This window comes from Paroedura picta, chromosome 4 (genome assembly GCF_049243985.1).
Source record: "Paroedura picta isolate Pp20150507F chromosome 4, Ppicta_v3.0, whole genome shotgun sequence".
NCBI classification, from domain to species: domain Eukaryota; kingdom Metazoa; phylum Chordata; class Lepidosauria; order Squamata; family Gekkonidae; genus Paroedura; species Paroedura picta.
In genome coordinates this window covers 81,552,510-81,571,458 of record NC_135372.1, presented here as the reverse complement: position 1 = coordinate 81,571,458, position 18,949 = coordinate 81,552,510, and the positions used below count along the sequence as shown (strand labels likewise).

Here is an 18,949-nt window from a genome sequence, read left to right as displayed (position 1 = left end):
CTGGAGAGCACCAAAGCTTAGCCGTCAGCAGAGTGGCAGGGTAGCCCCTGAGGCAGCAGCCAGGGAGGAGGACAAGGAAGAGCCATGGCCACGGACTGGTACCAGTCCCCGGACCGGGGGTTGGGGACCACTGCACTAGAAGATCATACATAAAAATTTCATTCTGCAGATGCATATTTGAAGCATTTTCTCTATGGTCTGGTGAACATGAGAAAATCCTTGCTGGATGAGATCAGTGGTCTATCTTGTCCAGTCAACCAGTTGTCCTGCAGAGCCAACATACAGGGCCGAGAGGACAAAGTCTTCTCCTGATATCGCCCCCTCATACTGGTATTCAGAGGATTACTGCCTCTGAAGGTGGAGATCATGTCATCTTTGTGCTTTGTGTACTGCTTAGTGTACAACTGATATGAAACATTGAATATTATTAGAATTGACTCCCATTACTTTCCTACAAGCCCTCAGATGAGGATACTCTTCATAAAGTACATGCATAGCTTTTAAAAGCAACCTAAAAAGCAGCCTTCAGAAGGGTTGTTTCTATCATTATCTACTCTGTGAGAGGGTTTAGAATGAGAAGGCAGAGGGACTTTGTCATGTGCTCTTGCTTTGTCAAGGGACTATCCTAAGAGGAGCAGTGACCTATTTCTGAAAAAGATTATAAATGCTGCAGGAAATGTACTTGTTCTCGGAATCCACTTTTTCCATTATTAATAAAACAACAACATTCCTAATCCAAACAAAAGTTCTTCCAGGCATATTGCAGGAAAAGATAGACTGTTTCCTGCAGTGATCATTTATGTCACTGACAACAGAGATTTTCTTTTCTGTGAGGGTAATAATTTTCCATGTCTTTTGAGGAACAAACAGCCTGGTAACTGTCTGTTGTAAAGGTAACTATGATGGTGGATGAAGTTTTATGTTATATAACTTTGGCCTTATATTTGTTTTTCAGCTCACAGCAGCTCCAAAATTCCTCCCAAGTACCTTGATCAGTGCAGACTTTGCTGCTAATAATCTCACTAAGATTTATGAGCTCACGTTTGGACAGAAGCCAAATCTGAGGTAAATAAAGAAGTCAGGAGGCAAGGAAACGAAAATATATTACTGCTTTTGAGGTAGAAGGGGGAAAGTGGTTGTTTAGGTTTTTAAAAGCCATTTGTGGTCCGCAAATAATGCTTGGAACAAGAGAAGATAATTGTTTATCATAGAAGGGATTCAAGCCAATCATATACAAATGCATCATGTTGGCATCTGTTGGATGTTATTCTATGGTGGAAAATATATACCATATCTCTTAACTGAAAATTCAGCTCTCCCTGTGATCATTTTTCAAGCGGTTCCAACCTGTGACAGCTTTAAATATTTGTTATAAATGCATCATGCATCAGAATAAAAAAGCTATGTGGCTTCCACCCACACGTGAAAAGTTTCTGCTCAAAATGTATACAGCACTTAAACAGTGGGAATTTCTACACGTGAAAAATGAAGCTGGACAGCCTCCTAATGTTGGTGACATATTCAGGGCCCTCCACATGACATTACCTACATCCAGAAGTTGCCCAGCAGCCACCTCATGATTTCACCATTTAAAACTCACGTTGCGGTAAATCCAGGAAAGTGGATTTACCACCATAAAATGTGCAAGCCAGAGAGAAAACAGGGCAAAGCACGTATGGAAGGGGAAAGTCACAAGGGGAAAGGGAAAGGGGAAAGGGACATCAGCTTGCTCCCACCCTCCCCCTCAATTTTCTGTCCAGTGAGAGAGGCAGATTCTCACTCCCTGTCAGACCAACCTTCATTAAGTCTCAATGTAGTGTTTTTTTACTAAGAGCCTCCTTCCCTTCCTCCTCTCGGCTTTCAGACCCCTGGAGGCAATACGGGTGGCATGGGGTGGCATGGAAGCAGCACGGGCAGCGTGGAGGGAGAACAGATGATGTGGAGGCAGCATGGGGCAGCACAGAAGCGGCACAGGTGGCATGGAGGCAGCACCCCACTTAAGAAGTGCTTGGAGAGGGAGAGGGAAGGCAGGAGCCCTAGGTGATTGCAGAAAGGAATCACTGAGCGGCAGGAGGGTGGGCCAGCAGGTTGGGGAGGGGCAAAGAGAGGAGAAGAAGAGATGGGGGTCTGACAACTGAGAGGAGGAAGGGAAGGAGGCACTTAAAAAAAACTACAAAGAGACTTAATGGAACTGATGGGGGGGGCTACGTCCCTTGCTGTGCCCTCTGCTGGCTGGCCGTGTTTGGGTTTTTTGGGGGGTGGTTACCTGACATGGCAATGCATAGCAATGAATACACATTACCACGTGTAGGTTTAAATTTTTTTTAAAAGCTAGACCACCAAACTTCTGATTGGTTGCCTCCATTGATTGACAATAAGATTACAACACGAAAAAAGGAAAGTTCACAATAGAATACCAACAGAAAAACAAGGAACCTATTCAGTGCTTGAGTCCTCCAATATAAGATTGTTGTAACAATAGTGAAAGATAGTCAGTGTGGAAAAATCCTACAGTATTTCCTTATATTAGTGTTTTAATAATATCAATAATCCATTGGCTCAAAGGTATCAGGGAATACTGTAGGATATTCCCAAGAAATTTGGATCTGCGCTGTTAGTAGTAGAATTTTGGGTTGAATTGTTTACTTTCTTTGGGTATTTAAAACTGCTGATGTGGGGATCTCATCCACAGCAGAAATGGTCTAGGTGGACTCCTGAACTGTATCATAGGTACAAAGGACTCTGAACTCTGAGGTACTGGTGGCAGGAGTTGTGCCATTTGTCTTAGGGTCCCATAGGGACCACGGGGGAAGGGGTGGGATCATCAGTAGAGACATGAGATGGTCACAGGGTTTCCCCAATGTCCCTGGGCCAGCTGGAAGGAACAGAGAAACGCTGGCAAGCTGCTAGTATAATTACTCATAGACCCCTGACAAAGAGGTTTCGAGTTCATTGTTCAGAAAACTTCCTGGAATAAAACAGAGCAGTTCAGTTTATACGGATCCCAAATTTACTTGTTTTTCTTTTATATAGGTCAGTGTACCTGCATAATAACAAACTTGAAGATTCTGGGTTACCAGAAAGTATGTTCAATGGGTCCAGCAATGTGGAAGTACTGATTATGTCTAGCAATTTCTTAAAATACGTTCCAAAGAATCTACCCCAAGCACTATATAAGCTACACCTAAAGGTAAGAGTCCCAATTCCATGAGGTCTTTGGGGGCTGGGTGTGGGATCGTATCTCTCTACATGTCAAATGCTTATGCTTGTTTAGATCTGAGTATTTGGACTGTTTGGATTATTATTATTGATAATAATGTTATAAACAACAGCACCCAGGAATGCATAAAAATATTACCATGACGAATACAATTAATGCAAACAACTCCACTAAATCTGAGAGAGTCCAATAACAACGTCAACAGCTAAATCATCCCTAGGCTATGAAGTCAGTAGACAGGATGAACAAATCCATACAGTGCTTCTGCAAGCAGAAGCTTTCAGGAGCTTTTTAATCGCTGGCAGAATGTGTGAAGGAACATCTCCTTTGCCAAAGGGTCTTTTGCCATTCAACACACTTGTATGTGTCAAATGGCAAAAGATCATTCGGTGTAAGTTATGCCAACATGGTTAAAAATTTGGTTCCCAAATTTTGGTTTTATTGGTTATCTGTTCAGAACACTTCCTGAGAATAGGAAATCACAAGATCTGTGAAGAGGCCTCCTTTAGAAAAAGGGCAAATGTGTGAGACAGTCCGCTTGCAGGCATGTATGGTACATGTAAGACTTGCTCCAAAACTAGAAACATTTAAGCCTTCCTTTAGGGCAGGGTTCCCTGACATGTCGCTCAACCATACTTAATTCCCTTGGTACTTGCTGAACATTTCAGGAAGTGGACATGGCTATTATAACGCACAGTTTTTTCTGGCTGCCCTCCTTCAAATGAAAAGATTTTCCACTGGAAGACCAGGAGGACTTGCAAGAACTTGGGTTTTTCTTAACAAAAATAGAGTCCAATACTTCAGACCAACACAGCTACCCACTTGGGCTTTTCTTAGTTAGCATGTGGTTCCAAAATTGCCAAAATGATGATGGGATCATATTCAGCAACTGCATAAAGCAAGGGATGCAAAGTGGCAGAAGATTCCAGGGAGCAACTCTGTGCTTGCACACTACTTCATCATTGGTTTCTGCATGAAAGCTGAGAGTGGCACCTGGTCTCAGACTAGTGCTGAATGCATGAGATAATATTTTTAAGGTTTAAAAGGTAGCAACCTTCGGAAAGCAAAACTGAGTAAAGTGTGACTATATCTGAAGTGTTAGGGAGGGCTTTGAGCCAACATTAGCAGCTGCTTGCTTTGCCGTAGAAAGGGCCAGCTCGTACCTTGGGAAGAGGCCATGGCTCAGTGGAAGAGCATCTGCTTTGCATGCAGACGTTCTCAGGTTCAGTTAAAACGTCCAAGCAGGAGCTGGTGTGAAAGACTTCAGCCTGACTCCCCAGAGAGCTGCTTCCATTCTGAGAAAAGAATACTGAGCTTGATAGACTGATGATCTGATTCCATAAAAGGCATCTTCATGCATGTCCATCTATGTTTCTAGAAGGCTATGCTCTACTTCCTATGTTTACTTATCACAGAACAACAAGTTGGAGAAGATTCCCAAAGGAGCCTTCAGTGAACTGTCAGGACTTCGAGAACTATATCTGCAGAATAACAAATTAACAAATGAGGGAATGGACAATGAAACCTTCTGGTGAGCACATAGAGTAGGTCTTCTTTAGTAGATGTTAAAGTCAGTGATGTGCTGTGCACTGGGCAATCAACAAATGAATCAAAAAAGTAATTGTAAATATCATTACTATAACTAATTCCTGCCTGGCCTGACCAGGATGGGGGCAGAGGGCAGCAGGAATCCTGCCTTTTGGTATTGGCAAGCAGGGAGAGGAAGATAAATGGGGAGGGACAGAAAATGAATGAATAAAAGCAATAGCTAGTAAAGAAAAATAATGAAAATAATGTTTTTGAAAATTAAAAAGCAAAGGTGGTTCCCTACTATGGCTTGTAAATTATTAATTGATCCAATAATAATAATAATAATAATAATAATAATAATAATAATAATAATTTGGTTTTTAATACCCCAAAGGAGTGTCAAGGTGGCATGCAATCACATTTTCGTCCTCTCCCCACAAGAGACACCCTGTGAGGTAGGTGGGGCTGAGAGAGCTCTGACAGAACTGATCTCCTAGAACAGCTTTATGACAACTGAAGGTTACCCAGCTAGGTGCATGTGGAGGAGAGTAGAGGTCACCACTCTTAACTACTGCACCAAGATCATAACAAGAGCTCTGCTGGATGAAATCAATGGTCCATTTCATCCAGCATCCTATTTTCCCATAGTAGCCAACCAGATACCCTGGAAAGTGGAGGTGAAAGCACCCATTTGCTTTTCCCCTACCCAACATATGACGTTCAGAGAGATACTATGTAGCTGTAATGACTAATAGCTATTTGATGTACCCATGAATTTGTCTAATCGTTTAAAAATCCACACTACTGACCATCATATCCCATGGCAGCAAATTCCTTTAAGTTAATTATGCATTGTGTGAATTATTATGTCTTTTTGTCTGTCTTGAAATTACAACCCACTATTTTCATTAGGTGTCCCTGAATGCTAGTCCTTTAGGAGAGGAAGTAAAAGTTATCTCTATCCACTTTTGCTTTTTTCTATAATTGTTGCTATACTGATTTGGCATTTTCTTTGGACTATCTACTATGTATGTGACCCCAGCATCAATTTCCTGATCAGTCACTATCTGCTTGGACTCCTTTTACATATAGAGTTAGAGGGGTTTTTGCCCATATGTGCATCACTGTACATCTGCTTATGCTGAAACTTATTAGCCATGTTGTTACCTACTCAATTTTGAGAGACCCATTCAGAGCTGGGGTCTCACTTTTCAAAAAGTGTTGGGGTCTCACCATTCTGAAAACTTTGGCTACCTCACTGCTCACCCCTGACTCCAGATCATTTATGAATAAATTAGATATGATCTATGCCTCTGAAGATTTGTGCAGTTGGAACAACACTACTTTTTTCTTTCAATTGTTTGACCAATCCATGTACTCCCCTCTCCTTCTTGTTGTTTAACCAATTACCACCTATCCCATTAATGTTAAATTTACTCACTCTTAGTTGAGAGACTTGGTTAAAACTTTTTTGAAATCCATAATGTCTTCTGGCTTGCAAATCAAGTAGGTAGAACCTTCCTCTTTAGGGTTCCCTAACTAACTGTTCAAAGGCACAATTATTTATGGTAACTAGAAAGTCATAATCAGAAGATGCATTTACCCAGTCAATATAAAGGTAGGTGAAGATACCCGTGATTACAATATCTTCCTCTTTGGATGCCTCCCCTATTTCTTTTTTTTTAATCTCAAGATTACCTTCTGAATTTTAGCAATTGTGTCAGCTTTCGTAGACTGTATGCGGATCAGTGGTGAGCCATTCTCACATGTACATATGTTCATGAAATCTAGACCCTGGATTTTTAGGATGCTGGTCCTTGGATAGAAATCACAACAAAAGCACTTTGAGACATTAATCTGAACAACTGTATATGTGAAGGCATAAACGAGTGTGTAGGAAATAATGTTAAAAAATAATAGGAAACTGCTTAGACTGAGGCAGCCTATCAAACTCACCACTGTCAAGATCTCAAGTGGGAATATTTCCAAGTTATCTATCTGAGCTTTTTCAGCTGGAGATGGCAGGAAGGAAACATGGGGGCCCATTCCGCACCAGGATCATTGTGGCAAATTGATTACTGAAAGAAAAAACGGAATTTAAAATAGTGGAATTCGGCGTAACGCATACCTGCCTTTGTAGTGGAATCCAGTTGCGTTTCAATCGTTTCCCACAGGTTTCCAGTCTCGGCAAAAATTGCTTGAAAGGAAGCTATTTTTGTCGTGCTTTGTCCCGCCCCTGGCCGTCAATCAAACGAGCAGCCAATGGGCGGTTGTTACCATGCTCCGGAAAAGCCCCTTTGCCTTTAAGAACATGTTTTTTTTAAAAAAGAATAACACGTTGCAATGAATATGCCTTGATTCCTTGCTTCCTCCTAACGTAGAGACCCAGCTAGCTGGCAGCTGGACTATGAGCTGCTGATTCATCGTTGCCACGGTCCCCCCGAGTGAAAAAAAAAATCCCCCCTCCCGTGCACGGGTGTGATTTTCAGCCGAAAATAAAGGGAACTTGCAAACAGGGCTGTGTTGTGCTTGGTGACTTGAGGGGAGCTTTAAAGCAGCTCTGTGGAGGGACTGCAGCTGGAGAAGCCTCGCTGGGTGAATGAAGGTTCGCTGGTTCGTTGCTCTCCACTCGCTCCAAGAAAAAAAAAATGGCGATCACTTTGCCGGAAGTTCAGAGGAGAGAGCCAGGGGGAGGGACTTTGCTGAAACCGCAACAATGGTAACGCACAGAACTTTTTTGCTAGTGTTGCAGATTGGTTGCAAGAGTGTAGCGCTTTCCAGAGGGTGAATCCACTTTTTGGGATTTCCCTGGAAGCGCTACAATGAAGCACTTCTAGCGGGACTGTTTCAGGAGTGTGGCAGATTGTGTACAACGTTGTGCATAACTGCATATTAGTAGCGATTACAATTTTCCACATTCTTGCTATAATAAACTTGTGCGGAATGGACCGGGATATTAAACAGGCAAATAACATTGTTCTATTTAGCGCTGAACTATGGGCTCTCCTCTGCCTCCCCCAGACTCCACTTCATTTCTGATTCTGAGCATTGTGGACAAGGAAAGTAGATACAGAGTCTATTCTTCCATTTTTTTAAACAGCAGTTGTAACTGAAAACATTCCTTTTCTGTTTTTCTAAGGAAACTTTCAAGCCTTGAGTACCTGGATTTGTCCAGCAATAATCTTTCCCTCATCCCAAGTGGCTTACCTCGAAACATTGTTCTTCTCCACTTAGAGAAGAATGCAATCAAAACAATTGGCAAGGATGTCTTGACCCAGATTAAGAATATGGAATACTTACTGCTTCACAATAATAAACTGAAGGCCAATGGGATTGATCCACTGGCTTTTCATGGCCTGAAGAAGTTGCACACTGTCCACTTGTACAACAATCAGCTGGACAGGATTCCCAGTGGGCTGCCCAGACGAGTGAAAACTCTGATGATTCTTCACAATCAAATCTCAGAAATTAACAGGAATGATTTTGCTTATACGTATTTTATGGAGGACCTAAACCTGAGTTATAATAAAATAACCAGCTCAAAGATTCATCGGGAGGCCTTCCGCAAGCTGAGGCTGCTTAAGTCCTTGGATCTTTCAGGCAATAACCTTCACACCTTGCCTTATGGTTTCCCAAAGAACCTGCACAGTCTTAAACTGAAAGTAAATGAGATCAGCTCCATTCCTAGGGGGACTCTATCTGGAATGTCAAAGCTACAGGAGCTCTACCTCAGCAACAACAAGCTAAAAGTCAGTTCAATTCACAGTGAATCATGGAGGGACCTCACCAGTCTCAAGGTACAAAAATATCTCTAATTAAAATTATATCCATGGCATGGTGTGATTCTTTCCGTATAGATGTAGCCAGGGGGAATATATCTCACTGTGTTTTGTAGTAAGGAAATTCAAGTCCTGCAGTTAGAGTCTGCAAAATAAAGAATTATGCATACTATTAGCATGAAAGCCCATTTTAAAAATGGGAATTCAAAGGAGTCTAAGGGGTTAGGGAAAGCCCCCCCCCCCCCCCCCCGTGGCTCCCACTCTGCAACAGTGTCCTGTCGGCCCACGAAGCTGGCTTAGCAGGCCAAAGGGATGGTGGAAAGGCCCCTCCCGGTGGCTCCCTCCAGCACCAGTGTCTCTTAGGGTCGCAAAGCCCTGTTGCCACCTCTCAGAGAGGCGGCGCCAGGGCTTTGTGGCCTGCAGGGAGGCTGGAAACCCACTCCCGGCTCCCTCAAAGCGGGAGCGTCCCTGCAGGCCCCAAAGCCCTGGCGCCACCTCTCTCCTCATGGGTGAAAATGGAGGCCACAGCTGTGTGGCTGCTAGCAGGCAAGGAGGGAGGTTGGGAGCTGGAGGGAGAGGGCCACTCTGGGTATGGCCAGCTTTGTGAACAGTCCTCTTAGGTCTGTATCTGAGCAACTTTTAGAAGTATTGTAAAATCTTTTCACTCATCCTGGCTTTTACCTAAACAGAAACAAAGATAGCTTGTATCATACATTTCACTATAATAATGATTTATTTATTAAAAGGGCTCAATAATTAAGTTCAGTATAGCAGTTTTAAATAGCGAACCCTACATTAGATTTGCGTTGAAAACATGTCCCGTGCTGTTCCATCTGCATGCTTAATTATTATTCCCTCAAGATTTTGGAATGAGAGGGGCTATAAATAGTAAATGCAGGTATACAAATGTAAATATTGGCCATCTTTTCATTTTGTCATTTAACTAATTCTGCTTTTCTTGTTTCTAGCTAATACCGACAAAAGTGATCAATGTACCAAGTGGTCATTTTGTACAGAAACTTGATTTTGTATCATTTCCACTATATTTTTCTAGTCCCAAAATACTGAATAATCTCTGTGCAATAACTTCTGGCTGGTTCTCCAGGCAGCTGATTACCTCCTCCCATACTAAGTCTTTTCAAGGATTAGTCATGATTAGCTTGAATCTTAGGTTTTAACAGCATGGAATGCACTTCAGAAAGACAGGATATATTCTTTATTTATTAAATATTTTCTCATTTTCCTTTGGAATAATAAAAAGGAATTTACAAACTCAAAATCCATGTTTAGTAAAATGTACACTATCTACACTGTATTTTGTTATAAATCAGAAGTAAAACATAGGGTTAAAAAAGACTTCTGTCCCACTAATCACAGGCTTACTTTAGGTAAACAGGCATTTTCTTCTGTAATAATGTTCTTCTTATGCAATAATGTGTGCATGACAGTATATTTGCCTGTCTCTGAAATTCACTCTTTCTGAACCAGTTCACTGGCATGGGCAGAAGATATATAATCAAGAAGCTCAAGAAGAATGAGAAAGTAATAATTGCATTTGAGAAATAGGTGAGCTTGTACCTGGGAAAAAGTAAAACAATCAATAGACCATTTCTTTCTTTAGGAGCTTTTTATGCTTCATCTCTGGAGAGCCAGATTAATCCTCTTCAATGGCCTTTAGTCCTAATTGCATCCCCAGACATTCTGAACACCAACTGCTGAACTCTCCTATGTTGTACAGCCAATAAAAGTTACAGCAGCAACTATTGGCCCTGTCACATCTAGAATACCGGCCGGGGGGGGGGGGGCAACACCCTAACAAAACTACAGGGAGCAAGGAAAAGAAAGATAAGTCACATGAAAAAGTTCAATATTATATGCCTGGACTTGCAGTAATTCCCAAGAAACTCTAGACGAAAAAGCTAGCTGCTACTTGGAATTCTTTAATTTGAAAGAACTGGGAACTGAAAATGGGACTTTCTGGATGCAATACATATAAGCTACCACTGAGGCACATATTGCAACTTGCCCAGCAGCTCATTTCTAGGGCTCCATTTATTTATTTACAAAATTTGTATTCTACCTTTTTGCCCAAACAGGGCTACTATGTTAGCTAACAATAAAAAGTAGAACACCATAAATCTATCATATAACCAACTTAAAACTGAGTAAAATACATGTATAAACATGTTAAATATATGGTGATCATATTAATTAGTACTAAAGCCTGTTGTGGGCTGAAATGGTTTGGTGTGGGTTTTGTGAAGTGTTGTTGCCAGCATGGTTCTTTCCCTTTCCATCAGCTGCCCCTCTCCCTACAGTCGCCAGGCTGGTTGGGGGTGCAGCAAGAGGAGAAAGGAAGGGGGAAAGACATGGCTAGGCCAGCTCCCAAGGTGGTGGCACCTTCTCAGTATGATGGTGCCAACAGTCGCAGAGGTTGGACCTTGGATTCCCACTGCTTTCCTCAACTGAGTTTTCTATCCTGGCCAAATGCCTCTTGAGTGCCATAATACTAGGCCACATTTGTCCTGGTGAGGAGGGTGGTGGCTGTTCCCCCACAGACAATTGGGGTCTGGTGATATATCACGAAAGACTAAGGGCTGCCTTGCTATGGAGGCCTTCCTCAGGGCATGAGTCCCTTTTGTGGGATGCATTTGGATTCTTGTGGGCACATTTAGTGTCAGGGAGCTGGGGCAAATGAGGCAGGGGAGTGTCACACCTTGAACTCAGGGCCTTGCTCAGGGAGGGGGGGATTTCACCAGAAAAACTAATTTATCAGGAAACCAGTTGGTATGGTGCATGGTTATCAGACCCAATTCCCTACCCAGCCAGTTGTGTGTTCATGGCTCCCCCCCCCCCCTCACAGGCAGGAGGCACTTTTGATAAGAGGGAAGTTTCAGGGAAGAGGCCTGCTATGACCCTGAAGAGTCTCACACACCACAAGGAGCCTTACATACCCATATACACCCAGTGTCTGATGTGCCTGGCCTTGGACCTGAGTAGAGGGAAGGGAGTATCATGCTCCACTGCTTGGGGAGTGACAGACTCCGGCCCCAATCCTGAAGGTGCTGGACTCAGTAGGGCATAGCCACATGCTCAAGACAGCCATGGGAACTGCAGTCCTGGAGTCCTGGAGCACTGAAATGCTCTTCTACTCTTTGCCAGTTCTGAGCTGTCAACATGGTTGGTTTTGTCAGAGGACTGAGTCCTGGGGAGAAGTGAGCCAGGGATTGCATCCTGGTTGGTAAGCAAGGGTGGTCAAAGGCAACTGAGTAGGCAGCTGAGGAGGGCGGGGCAGGGGACAATTGCCCCCCCCCCAGTGAAACTGACCATGATGAGTGGGAGACCCGAGGGATCTGCCTAGCAACTGCTGATGGATATTCCACTAATAGGAAAAGGATACTGGACTGCCTTTTGCCTATTGGTGGAATATCCCCTACTCAGGGCCAGTTGTCTTCTGCCAGTATGGTACACGTTTTAATATATGGAAAGATGGAAAGATATTACAGGTAAATAAGAGTGGAGAAAAGGCAAGGCCAGAAGTAATGGTGCAAGTGAGGCAATAGCAAGATCAGCCCAAAGAATGAGCTGAGGTTGCTGGGACTAAAGGTGGGACAAAGCCAGCTGTGAAAAAATTGGGGGTTGCACCTGCCTCAGCCACAGAGCATTTGAATGCCACATTTCCATTTATACTCCTTTCCTCTCATCACCAACATATCACTAATTTAGGCAATTAGATTCTCCCCTACACAGAATACACAAAGAAGAATGTCCTAATATCCTGTATAGTAAGTTGAGCCCATTTCAAAGCATCAAAGATAAGGTTATTAATTCTTCTAATTGTCTACTTTCTGTACATTTCTTCCAGATATTAGACATGGCTGGCAATCAGCTGACTGCTATTCCATCTGATTTACCTGAATCTCTAGAATATCTGTACCTTCAGAACAACAAAATCACCACAGTGCCAGAGGATGTCTTTGATTCCACGCCCAACATAAAGGGAATTTATCTCAGGTTTGTTACCTTTATGTAAATTGGTCACACAGTGAAACCATCTTTTTGTGCATACAATCCGAAAGGCTAAAGAATGAGGTTTTTCACTCCTAAAACAAGTATATACACATTGTGATTGTGGTTCCAAGGTGGGATATGTATTTTGCTATAATTAACTGAACTTTCCCAAACTCTTGGCAGCATTCATATCTTTCCCCTTTCCTTCCTTCCCACTTACCAACCACCCTTTCTATATGCCCCTATTAATCTTCATTATTTACTTATGCTTCTCCCCACTGGGGACCAAAACGAACATATATCATTCTCCCCTCTATTTTATCCTCACAACAACCCTGTGGGGCAAATCAGAATGAGACTGTACAAGTGCCCCAAGGTCATCCAGTGAGCTTCCATGGCAGTGTGGGGATTTCAGCCAGGCAATCCCAGATTGTAATCTGGCACTCTAAGCACCATGTCACCCTGGCTCTCAGCTTCCCTCCTCCCGGCAGCCTGTCCCTGGGAAAAGTCTGTTCCAGTTTAAAAGGTGTGTGGTAGCAAGTTATTCAAGTAAGTTGGGAGGTGGTTACTGCCAGGTAGGGACGTGAGCCTCCAGGGATCTCCTGGGGATCTCCTGGTATTACAGCTCATCCCTAGACTACACATATCGATTCCTCTGGAGGAAATGGCTGCTTTAAAGGGTGAACTCTGTAGCATTTTACCCCACTGAGGTTCCGAATCTTATCCAGGCTTCACCCCCAAATTTCCAGGAGGTTCCAAACCTGGATCTGACAACCCTGTTCCCCCGTCCCCTGCCAGTGATCAAGAGGGACCTGGCACCCCTACCGCCGGGCCCAGCCAAGTTGTATGAGTTGTGAAGTTGCTGCTAGGTCCAGGTGAGCAATCTGGAATTACCTCATTGGGTAGCCAGAGCCACACCTGGATGAATGGTGCAAAACTGTTGGGTAGGAAGTTTTCAGGTAGTTGCTATTGCACCTCCCTTCACCCCTAGGAGTGCTCCCTTCAGGTCAGGGCAGGGGGCAGGTGTAGACTGTAAAGCCAAAATAGCCCTGGAAACGTCTCATCCCCTGAGTTTTACTAACATAAACCAAAATTTGAAAGCTAGCAATATTGTTCTGATTGTCTAGTTTAATCAATGGCAGGAAATGGGGCAGCAACCCTGAATTCTCATTCATTTCCTAAAGTAGGAGTATATCTCTTGTCTGACCATGGCCCCAGTATCTGGATTTTAAGTATCCATAGATGGGGGCATATAGAGAATTAGATATATGGCTAAATGGGGAATTCATAAGACCCTCATGGAGGGACGGAATCCCATCCTTATTCTGCTGGCCCCCCAATCACCAACTCCTGTTCCTCCCCTCACCTAGCTGCCTGCCTTGCCACCATTTCCACATTTTACATGGCAGGGTGTGGTGGTAGTATGGCTGTAAGATGTTCCACTCTTCCCTGTCTAATTGCCTGCATTGCTGCCCCTCCACAGCTCACAAGGTGGCATCTCCCACTCCTCCACCCATATAGCTGCTGCCACACAGATCATGCAATAGTGGGGGTAACAGAAGCACAAGCTCCTGCATCTACCCTGCCTGCATTACCACTGCCTCTGTGGCTAACACAACAGTGGGGTAGGGAGGTATATGACCATTCCCTGCTTCTCCTCCTCCTGCCTGATTGTGTTTGTGACTATCAGATATTGACATCCATCTATTGCCTCTACCATGAGGAGGATGAAAGGCTGAACCAAACAGAAGTGCATGGTCAAGCCACGCATCCCTGTTGGGTGGTGGGACTTACTCCTCTACTTTTTTATCTTTTTAGGTTTTTTGCAGACATGGTAATCTTCCATGTTTATTGAAAGGTCTCTCTCTCTCTCAAACTAAATGGCCCTGATCTGCAGATTTATATCCACAGATAGGGCCATGTTGAGAATTTATATATTGCTATTCGAATACTTTGGCTACCTCATGAGAAGGAAGGACTCCCTGGAGAAGAGCCAGCTCCCAAGGCGGACGACAGAGAATGAGGTGGCTGGATGGAGTCACCGAAGCAGTAGGTGCAAAGTTAAATGGACTCCGGGGAATGGTAGAGGACAGGAAGGCCTGGAGGATCATTGTCCATGGGGTCAGGATGGGTCGGACACAACTTCGCACCTAACAACAACAAATTGGGATATAAGCAAAAAATCCCCCAAAGTAAATGGAAATTAGTACAGAGTTGTTTTAGACAGGCAATTCATGGTCAACTTGGATTGTGGTCTATTAGATCTCCAGAAGAACAGTGATAAATGAGTTCTTTATACTGGCAATAATAATTTAAAAGCAGAGGATTGGGAATGAATGCAAGTGATTGTCCTTCTTATTTTCAAGGTTTAACAAGATTGCATTTAATGCAGTAAAAGAAAGCACATTCCAACGACTGAAGCATCTGCAAGTGCTGGATATTGAAGGGAACTTTGAATCCAGCGATCCTCTGAAGAATGGAGATGATTCTGATGAAGAAATGGAAGAAGACAATGAAGAGGATGAACAGGATGTGGAGGAATAATGCAGACATTGACTGAATCAAGCATAGCAAATGGTAGAAAATTAATTTTAATTATTTGGAGAGGGGCGCTAGTTGTACTGTCCTTTAATTTGAAGGTTAACTTCAGCCAATACACAAAAATAAATTCATGATTTACTCTGGAGTTGCTATGCTGGCAAATGAATGTCTAGAATGGAGATCTGTGTAATGTCATAGTTTAACTAGCAGAAAAACCCATTGTAGAAAAAGTACAATGGGCCCTAGCTTCCCCACTCCCCGAGGCAGGCCTGCCAAGGTCTGGCACGGCTGCAGCAGGGCTGTTCAGGGCGGGGCGAATGCTGGCGACATCTCCCTCCCTCCCAACCTAGGCAGCCCTGGCAAGGCCTGATGAGGCTGTGGTGGAGCTGTTCAGGGCAAGCACTGGCAGGGGCAAGTGCTGGCAGGAGCTCCCTCCCTCCTGCCAGCCTGCAGTCCCAAGCCCTCCATCCTGTACCTGGCTTACCTTTTGCAGTCGAGTAGAGTGGGCTGGCACTTCCACTTGGAAGAAGTTGGAAGGGGATGTGGCCAGGGGCAGGATAGCCTACCTGATTGGCTGTTCATTGAACAGACAGCCAATCAGGTAGTTGTTGAGTCCCAACTCCTCCCACCACCCCAGTCAAGCTTTATTTATGTTACGAATGGGTGATATCACAAGATGAGCCAGGGTATTACAGAGGAAGAGCAATATCTACACAAGTATAATAGTATCAGGTCCTTTGTGACTTTCTGCTGAGCGCAATAACCTCATGCTACTGTGCCTACATGGCTTCACAGATAGGCTATGCTTATTCTCTTTTCCATTCTGAATCTTACAGCTCGGATGTGTGTTCAATGAACAACAATGTTATGGGATATTGTTGGATATTGGGCACTCATAAATATGATCACTTTTTTCTTGGCAAGGATTTTATTATTAACAGCTGTACTATGGCAGAAATTCAATAGGTGCTGATTCCCCTTTTCCTAAAAAGCTTCAAATCTCTATTTATGCCTGTTATAGAGTGTTTGAAGGAATGGGAGCTCTATGCACAAACCCAGGAGATCTCTGAGGGCCTTTCCGCACAAGGACCAATGTTGCCAATTGGTCCTGCAAAGCGGAAACACTATTTTTAAAACTGCAATCTTTGCGTTACGCATACCTGCTTTTTTAGTGGAATTCAGTAGCGTTTCACTCGTTTCCCACAGGTTTCCGGTCTCGCAAAAATCGCTAGACAGGAAGCGATTTTTTTCTGTGCTTTCTGGCCATCAATCAAACGTACAGCCAATGGGCGGTTGTTATCATGCCCCGGGAAAGCCCCTTTCCCTTTAAGAACAGGTTAAAAAAAATACGTTGCAACGAATATGTCTTGATTCTTCCTAACGTAGAGACCCATCTAGCTGGCAGCTGGTGTGGGAGCTGGTGATTCATCGATACCACGCTCCCCCCGAGTGAAAAGAAAAATTCCCCCCCCGAACGGGCGAGATTTTCGGCCAAAAATAAAGGGAACTTGCAAACAGGGCTGTGTTGTGCTTGGGGACTTAGGGGAGCTTTAAAGCACTTCTGTGGAGGGACTGTAGCCGGAGAAGCCTCGCTGGGTGAATGATGGCTTGCCAGTTCGTTGCTTTCTGCTCACTCCGAGAAAAAAAAATGGTGATCGCTTCACCGGAAGTTCGGAGGAGAGAGCCAGGGGGAGGGACTTTGTTGGAACCGCAACAATGGGAATGCACAGGTCTTTTGTTGTTGCAGATTGTTTGTAAGAGTGTAGCGCTTTTCGGAGGGTGAATCCACTTTTCCCGATTTCCCTTTAAGCGTTACAACGAATCGCTTTTTGTGGGATTGTTTCAGGAGTGTGGCAGATTGTGTGCGACGTTTTGCGGAACTGCAAATTAGTAGTGTTTACAATTTGCAAGCCTTCTGCTACATTAAAGTCATGTGAAATGGCCCTGAGAGTTAACCTGGGTCTTAGTATTCTAACTGTTACTCACCCTGGACTGTTGGGCTGAACTTGCTTTATAAAATCCTAGCCAGGTCTGTCATAAGATCCTTTGCTTAACCTAACTGCATTTTCAATAGTAGGTGCCACTGCCATGATTTATTTCTGATTTCATGTTTTGCAGGAAGTCATGCAGTGACATGTATCTCTGTGTTCGTGTATCGGCATATACCTGTATCTTTCTAGATATGCAGAGTGCAATGGATTACATGAAAGTGGTGGCTTTGGTGATGCTTGTCCTGGCCGGTTGTTGGAGACAGTCTGCCAATGCTGGGGAAGCCCCAAGCACCATTCCAAATCTACTTCATCTTTTCCAAGAACGTCCGGGATTATAAAGGATGGGGAAAGGGATAACCAAAAGCTGGCTTTTGTTCCCCTTCTTGCACTTGCTGTTTTGACCTCTACAAAAATGAGACTTTTTAGGGAAAATTTCACCACATAACTTTTGCCACTGTTTTTTAAATGAACCACTGTATACTTTCTATATAAGTTTCCATTGTAAAAACATGAGGCATCTTAACCATCAAACAGTAAAAAGGCCAACTCACCATACCAGATAGCTCCGTCCCTCTTTTGGTTTAATATGTATATTTGTGTTTGAAAAGAAATCATATTACGGCTGGATCCCATTTATATCCCTATTCCCAAAGCCTGAGATATGCACCCATCTTTATCAAGATTTAAACTATCAAATTATTATGTGTTGTGAAAATAAAAATGTATTTTTGCCTTTAAAATGCTTGTCAGACTTCCTCTGTCTCTATACTTGTGTGCACAAATGCACAAACTTTGTTTTCTGTTGAAATACAAATATTCATTTTTATCTCCCTGTTTTTATTCCTCTGATGAAGTGGAGTTTTGCAGATATTTTGAAACATGATATATGATATTGTGAATGACTCCTTTTCATAAATCCATACCACACAATCAATTCTGCCAGCGGCAGCCATGCATATGTATCAAATCAAATCAAAATTTATTATACGATCAAAGACCAGCAAGTCATAAAATCCAATGATCAAAAGATTATGTATATGTATAGTTGCTCTAACTGCTTGCCTTTAGATTCTTCTCCTGTTTGTGTTTGGAGCTTCTATGAGGCTTTTTGGGGGGGGAGCACAAGAGGAAAAACAGGACAATGGACAAAGGGCAAAAGAGGTAAGAAAAAGTGACATCACCCTGTTAATGTTTTAACCCATCCCATATGTCCTCATCCTGACCTGGATGGCCCAGGATAGCCAGATCTTGTCAGATCTCAAAAAACTAAGCCGGGTCAGCCCTGGTTAGTCTCTTGGATGGGAGGCTACATAGCAAATCCATGGTTGTTATACTGAGACAGACAATAACAAATCACCTCTGAAATTTCTCTTTCCTAAGAAACCTTATGGATTGCCATAACTTAGCTGCAACTTGATGGCATTTTACCTCCACACTGATCCTCCTTACAAGAAACTAAAATATTGTGTACTAAGAATTCTATCCCTCCAAATGGTTAGGATACTATTATATCCTGCTGTTACTGATGGAAAACATCTTTAGCTGCACACAACACAAAGCTGTGCAACAGAAGTTTGCTATGAAAGTGGAGGGGGAAAGGGGTGGGAACTCTTGAGGCCCCAACCAGCTGTCATTGCATCTTCCTCTGCTGCCCACCATCACTTTGGTCCCCAACCAGCCACTGCTGCCTCCTCCTTTGCCATGTGCCGTTACCTCAAGCCCCAACCAGTCACCATCACCTCTTCCTTTGTCCGCCATCACCTTAGGTCCCAACCAGCTCCTCTTCCGCTTCTGCCTGCCATCACTTCAGGCCCCAACCAGCCACCACTGCTTCTTCCTCCACCACTTGTCTGCTGCAGCAGCGAGCCTCTCCTTGT

The 18,949-nt window shown here is 43.5% G+C and overlaps 1 protein-coding gene across 3 annotated transcripts in view; it reads left to right on the top strand.

Moving 5' to 3' along the window:
• Nucleotides 1-17,812, top strand: part of PODN (podocan) — a 29,871-nt gene extending 12,059 nt beyond the window's left edge. For all 3 annotated transcript variants that reach the window (XM_077333706.1, XM_077333708.1, XM_077333707.1), the window contains exons 5-11: nucleotides 956-1,065; nucleotides 3,034-3,190; nucleotides 4,636-4,751; nucleotides 7,890-8,547; nucleotides 12,395-12,543; nucleotides 14,907-15,117; nucleotides 17,200-17,812. In XM_077333706.1, the coding sequence (XP_077189821.1) occupies nucleotides 956-1,065; nucleotides 3,034-3,190; nucleotides 4,636-4,751; nucleotides 7,890-8,547; nucleotides 12,395-12,543; nucleotides 14,907-15,084 (1,368 nt within the window). In that variant the 3' untranslated portion in view covers nucleotides 15,085-15,117; nucleotides 17,200-17,812. The remainder of the gene's footprint in view (nucleotides 1-955; nucleotides 1,066-3,033; nucleotides 3,191-4,635; nucleotides 4,752-7,889; nucleotides 8,548-12,394; nucleotides 12,544-14,906; nucleotides 15,118-17,199) is intronic.
• Nucleotides 17,813-18,949: the final 1,137 nt, after the last annotated feature.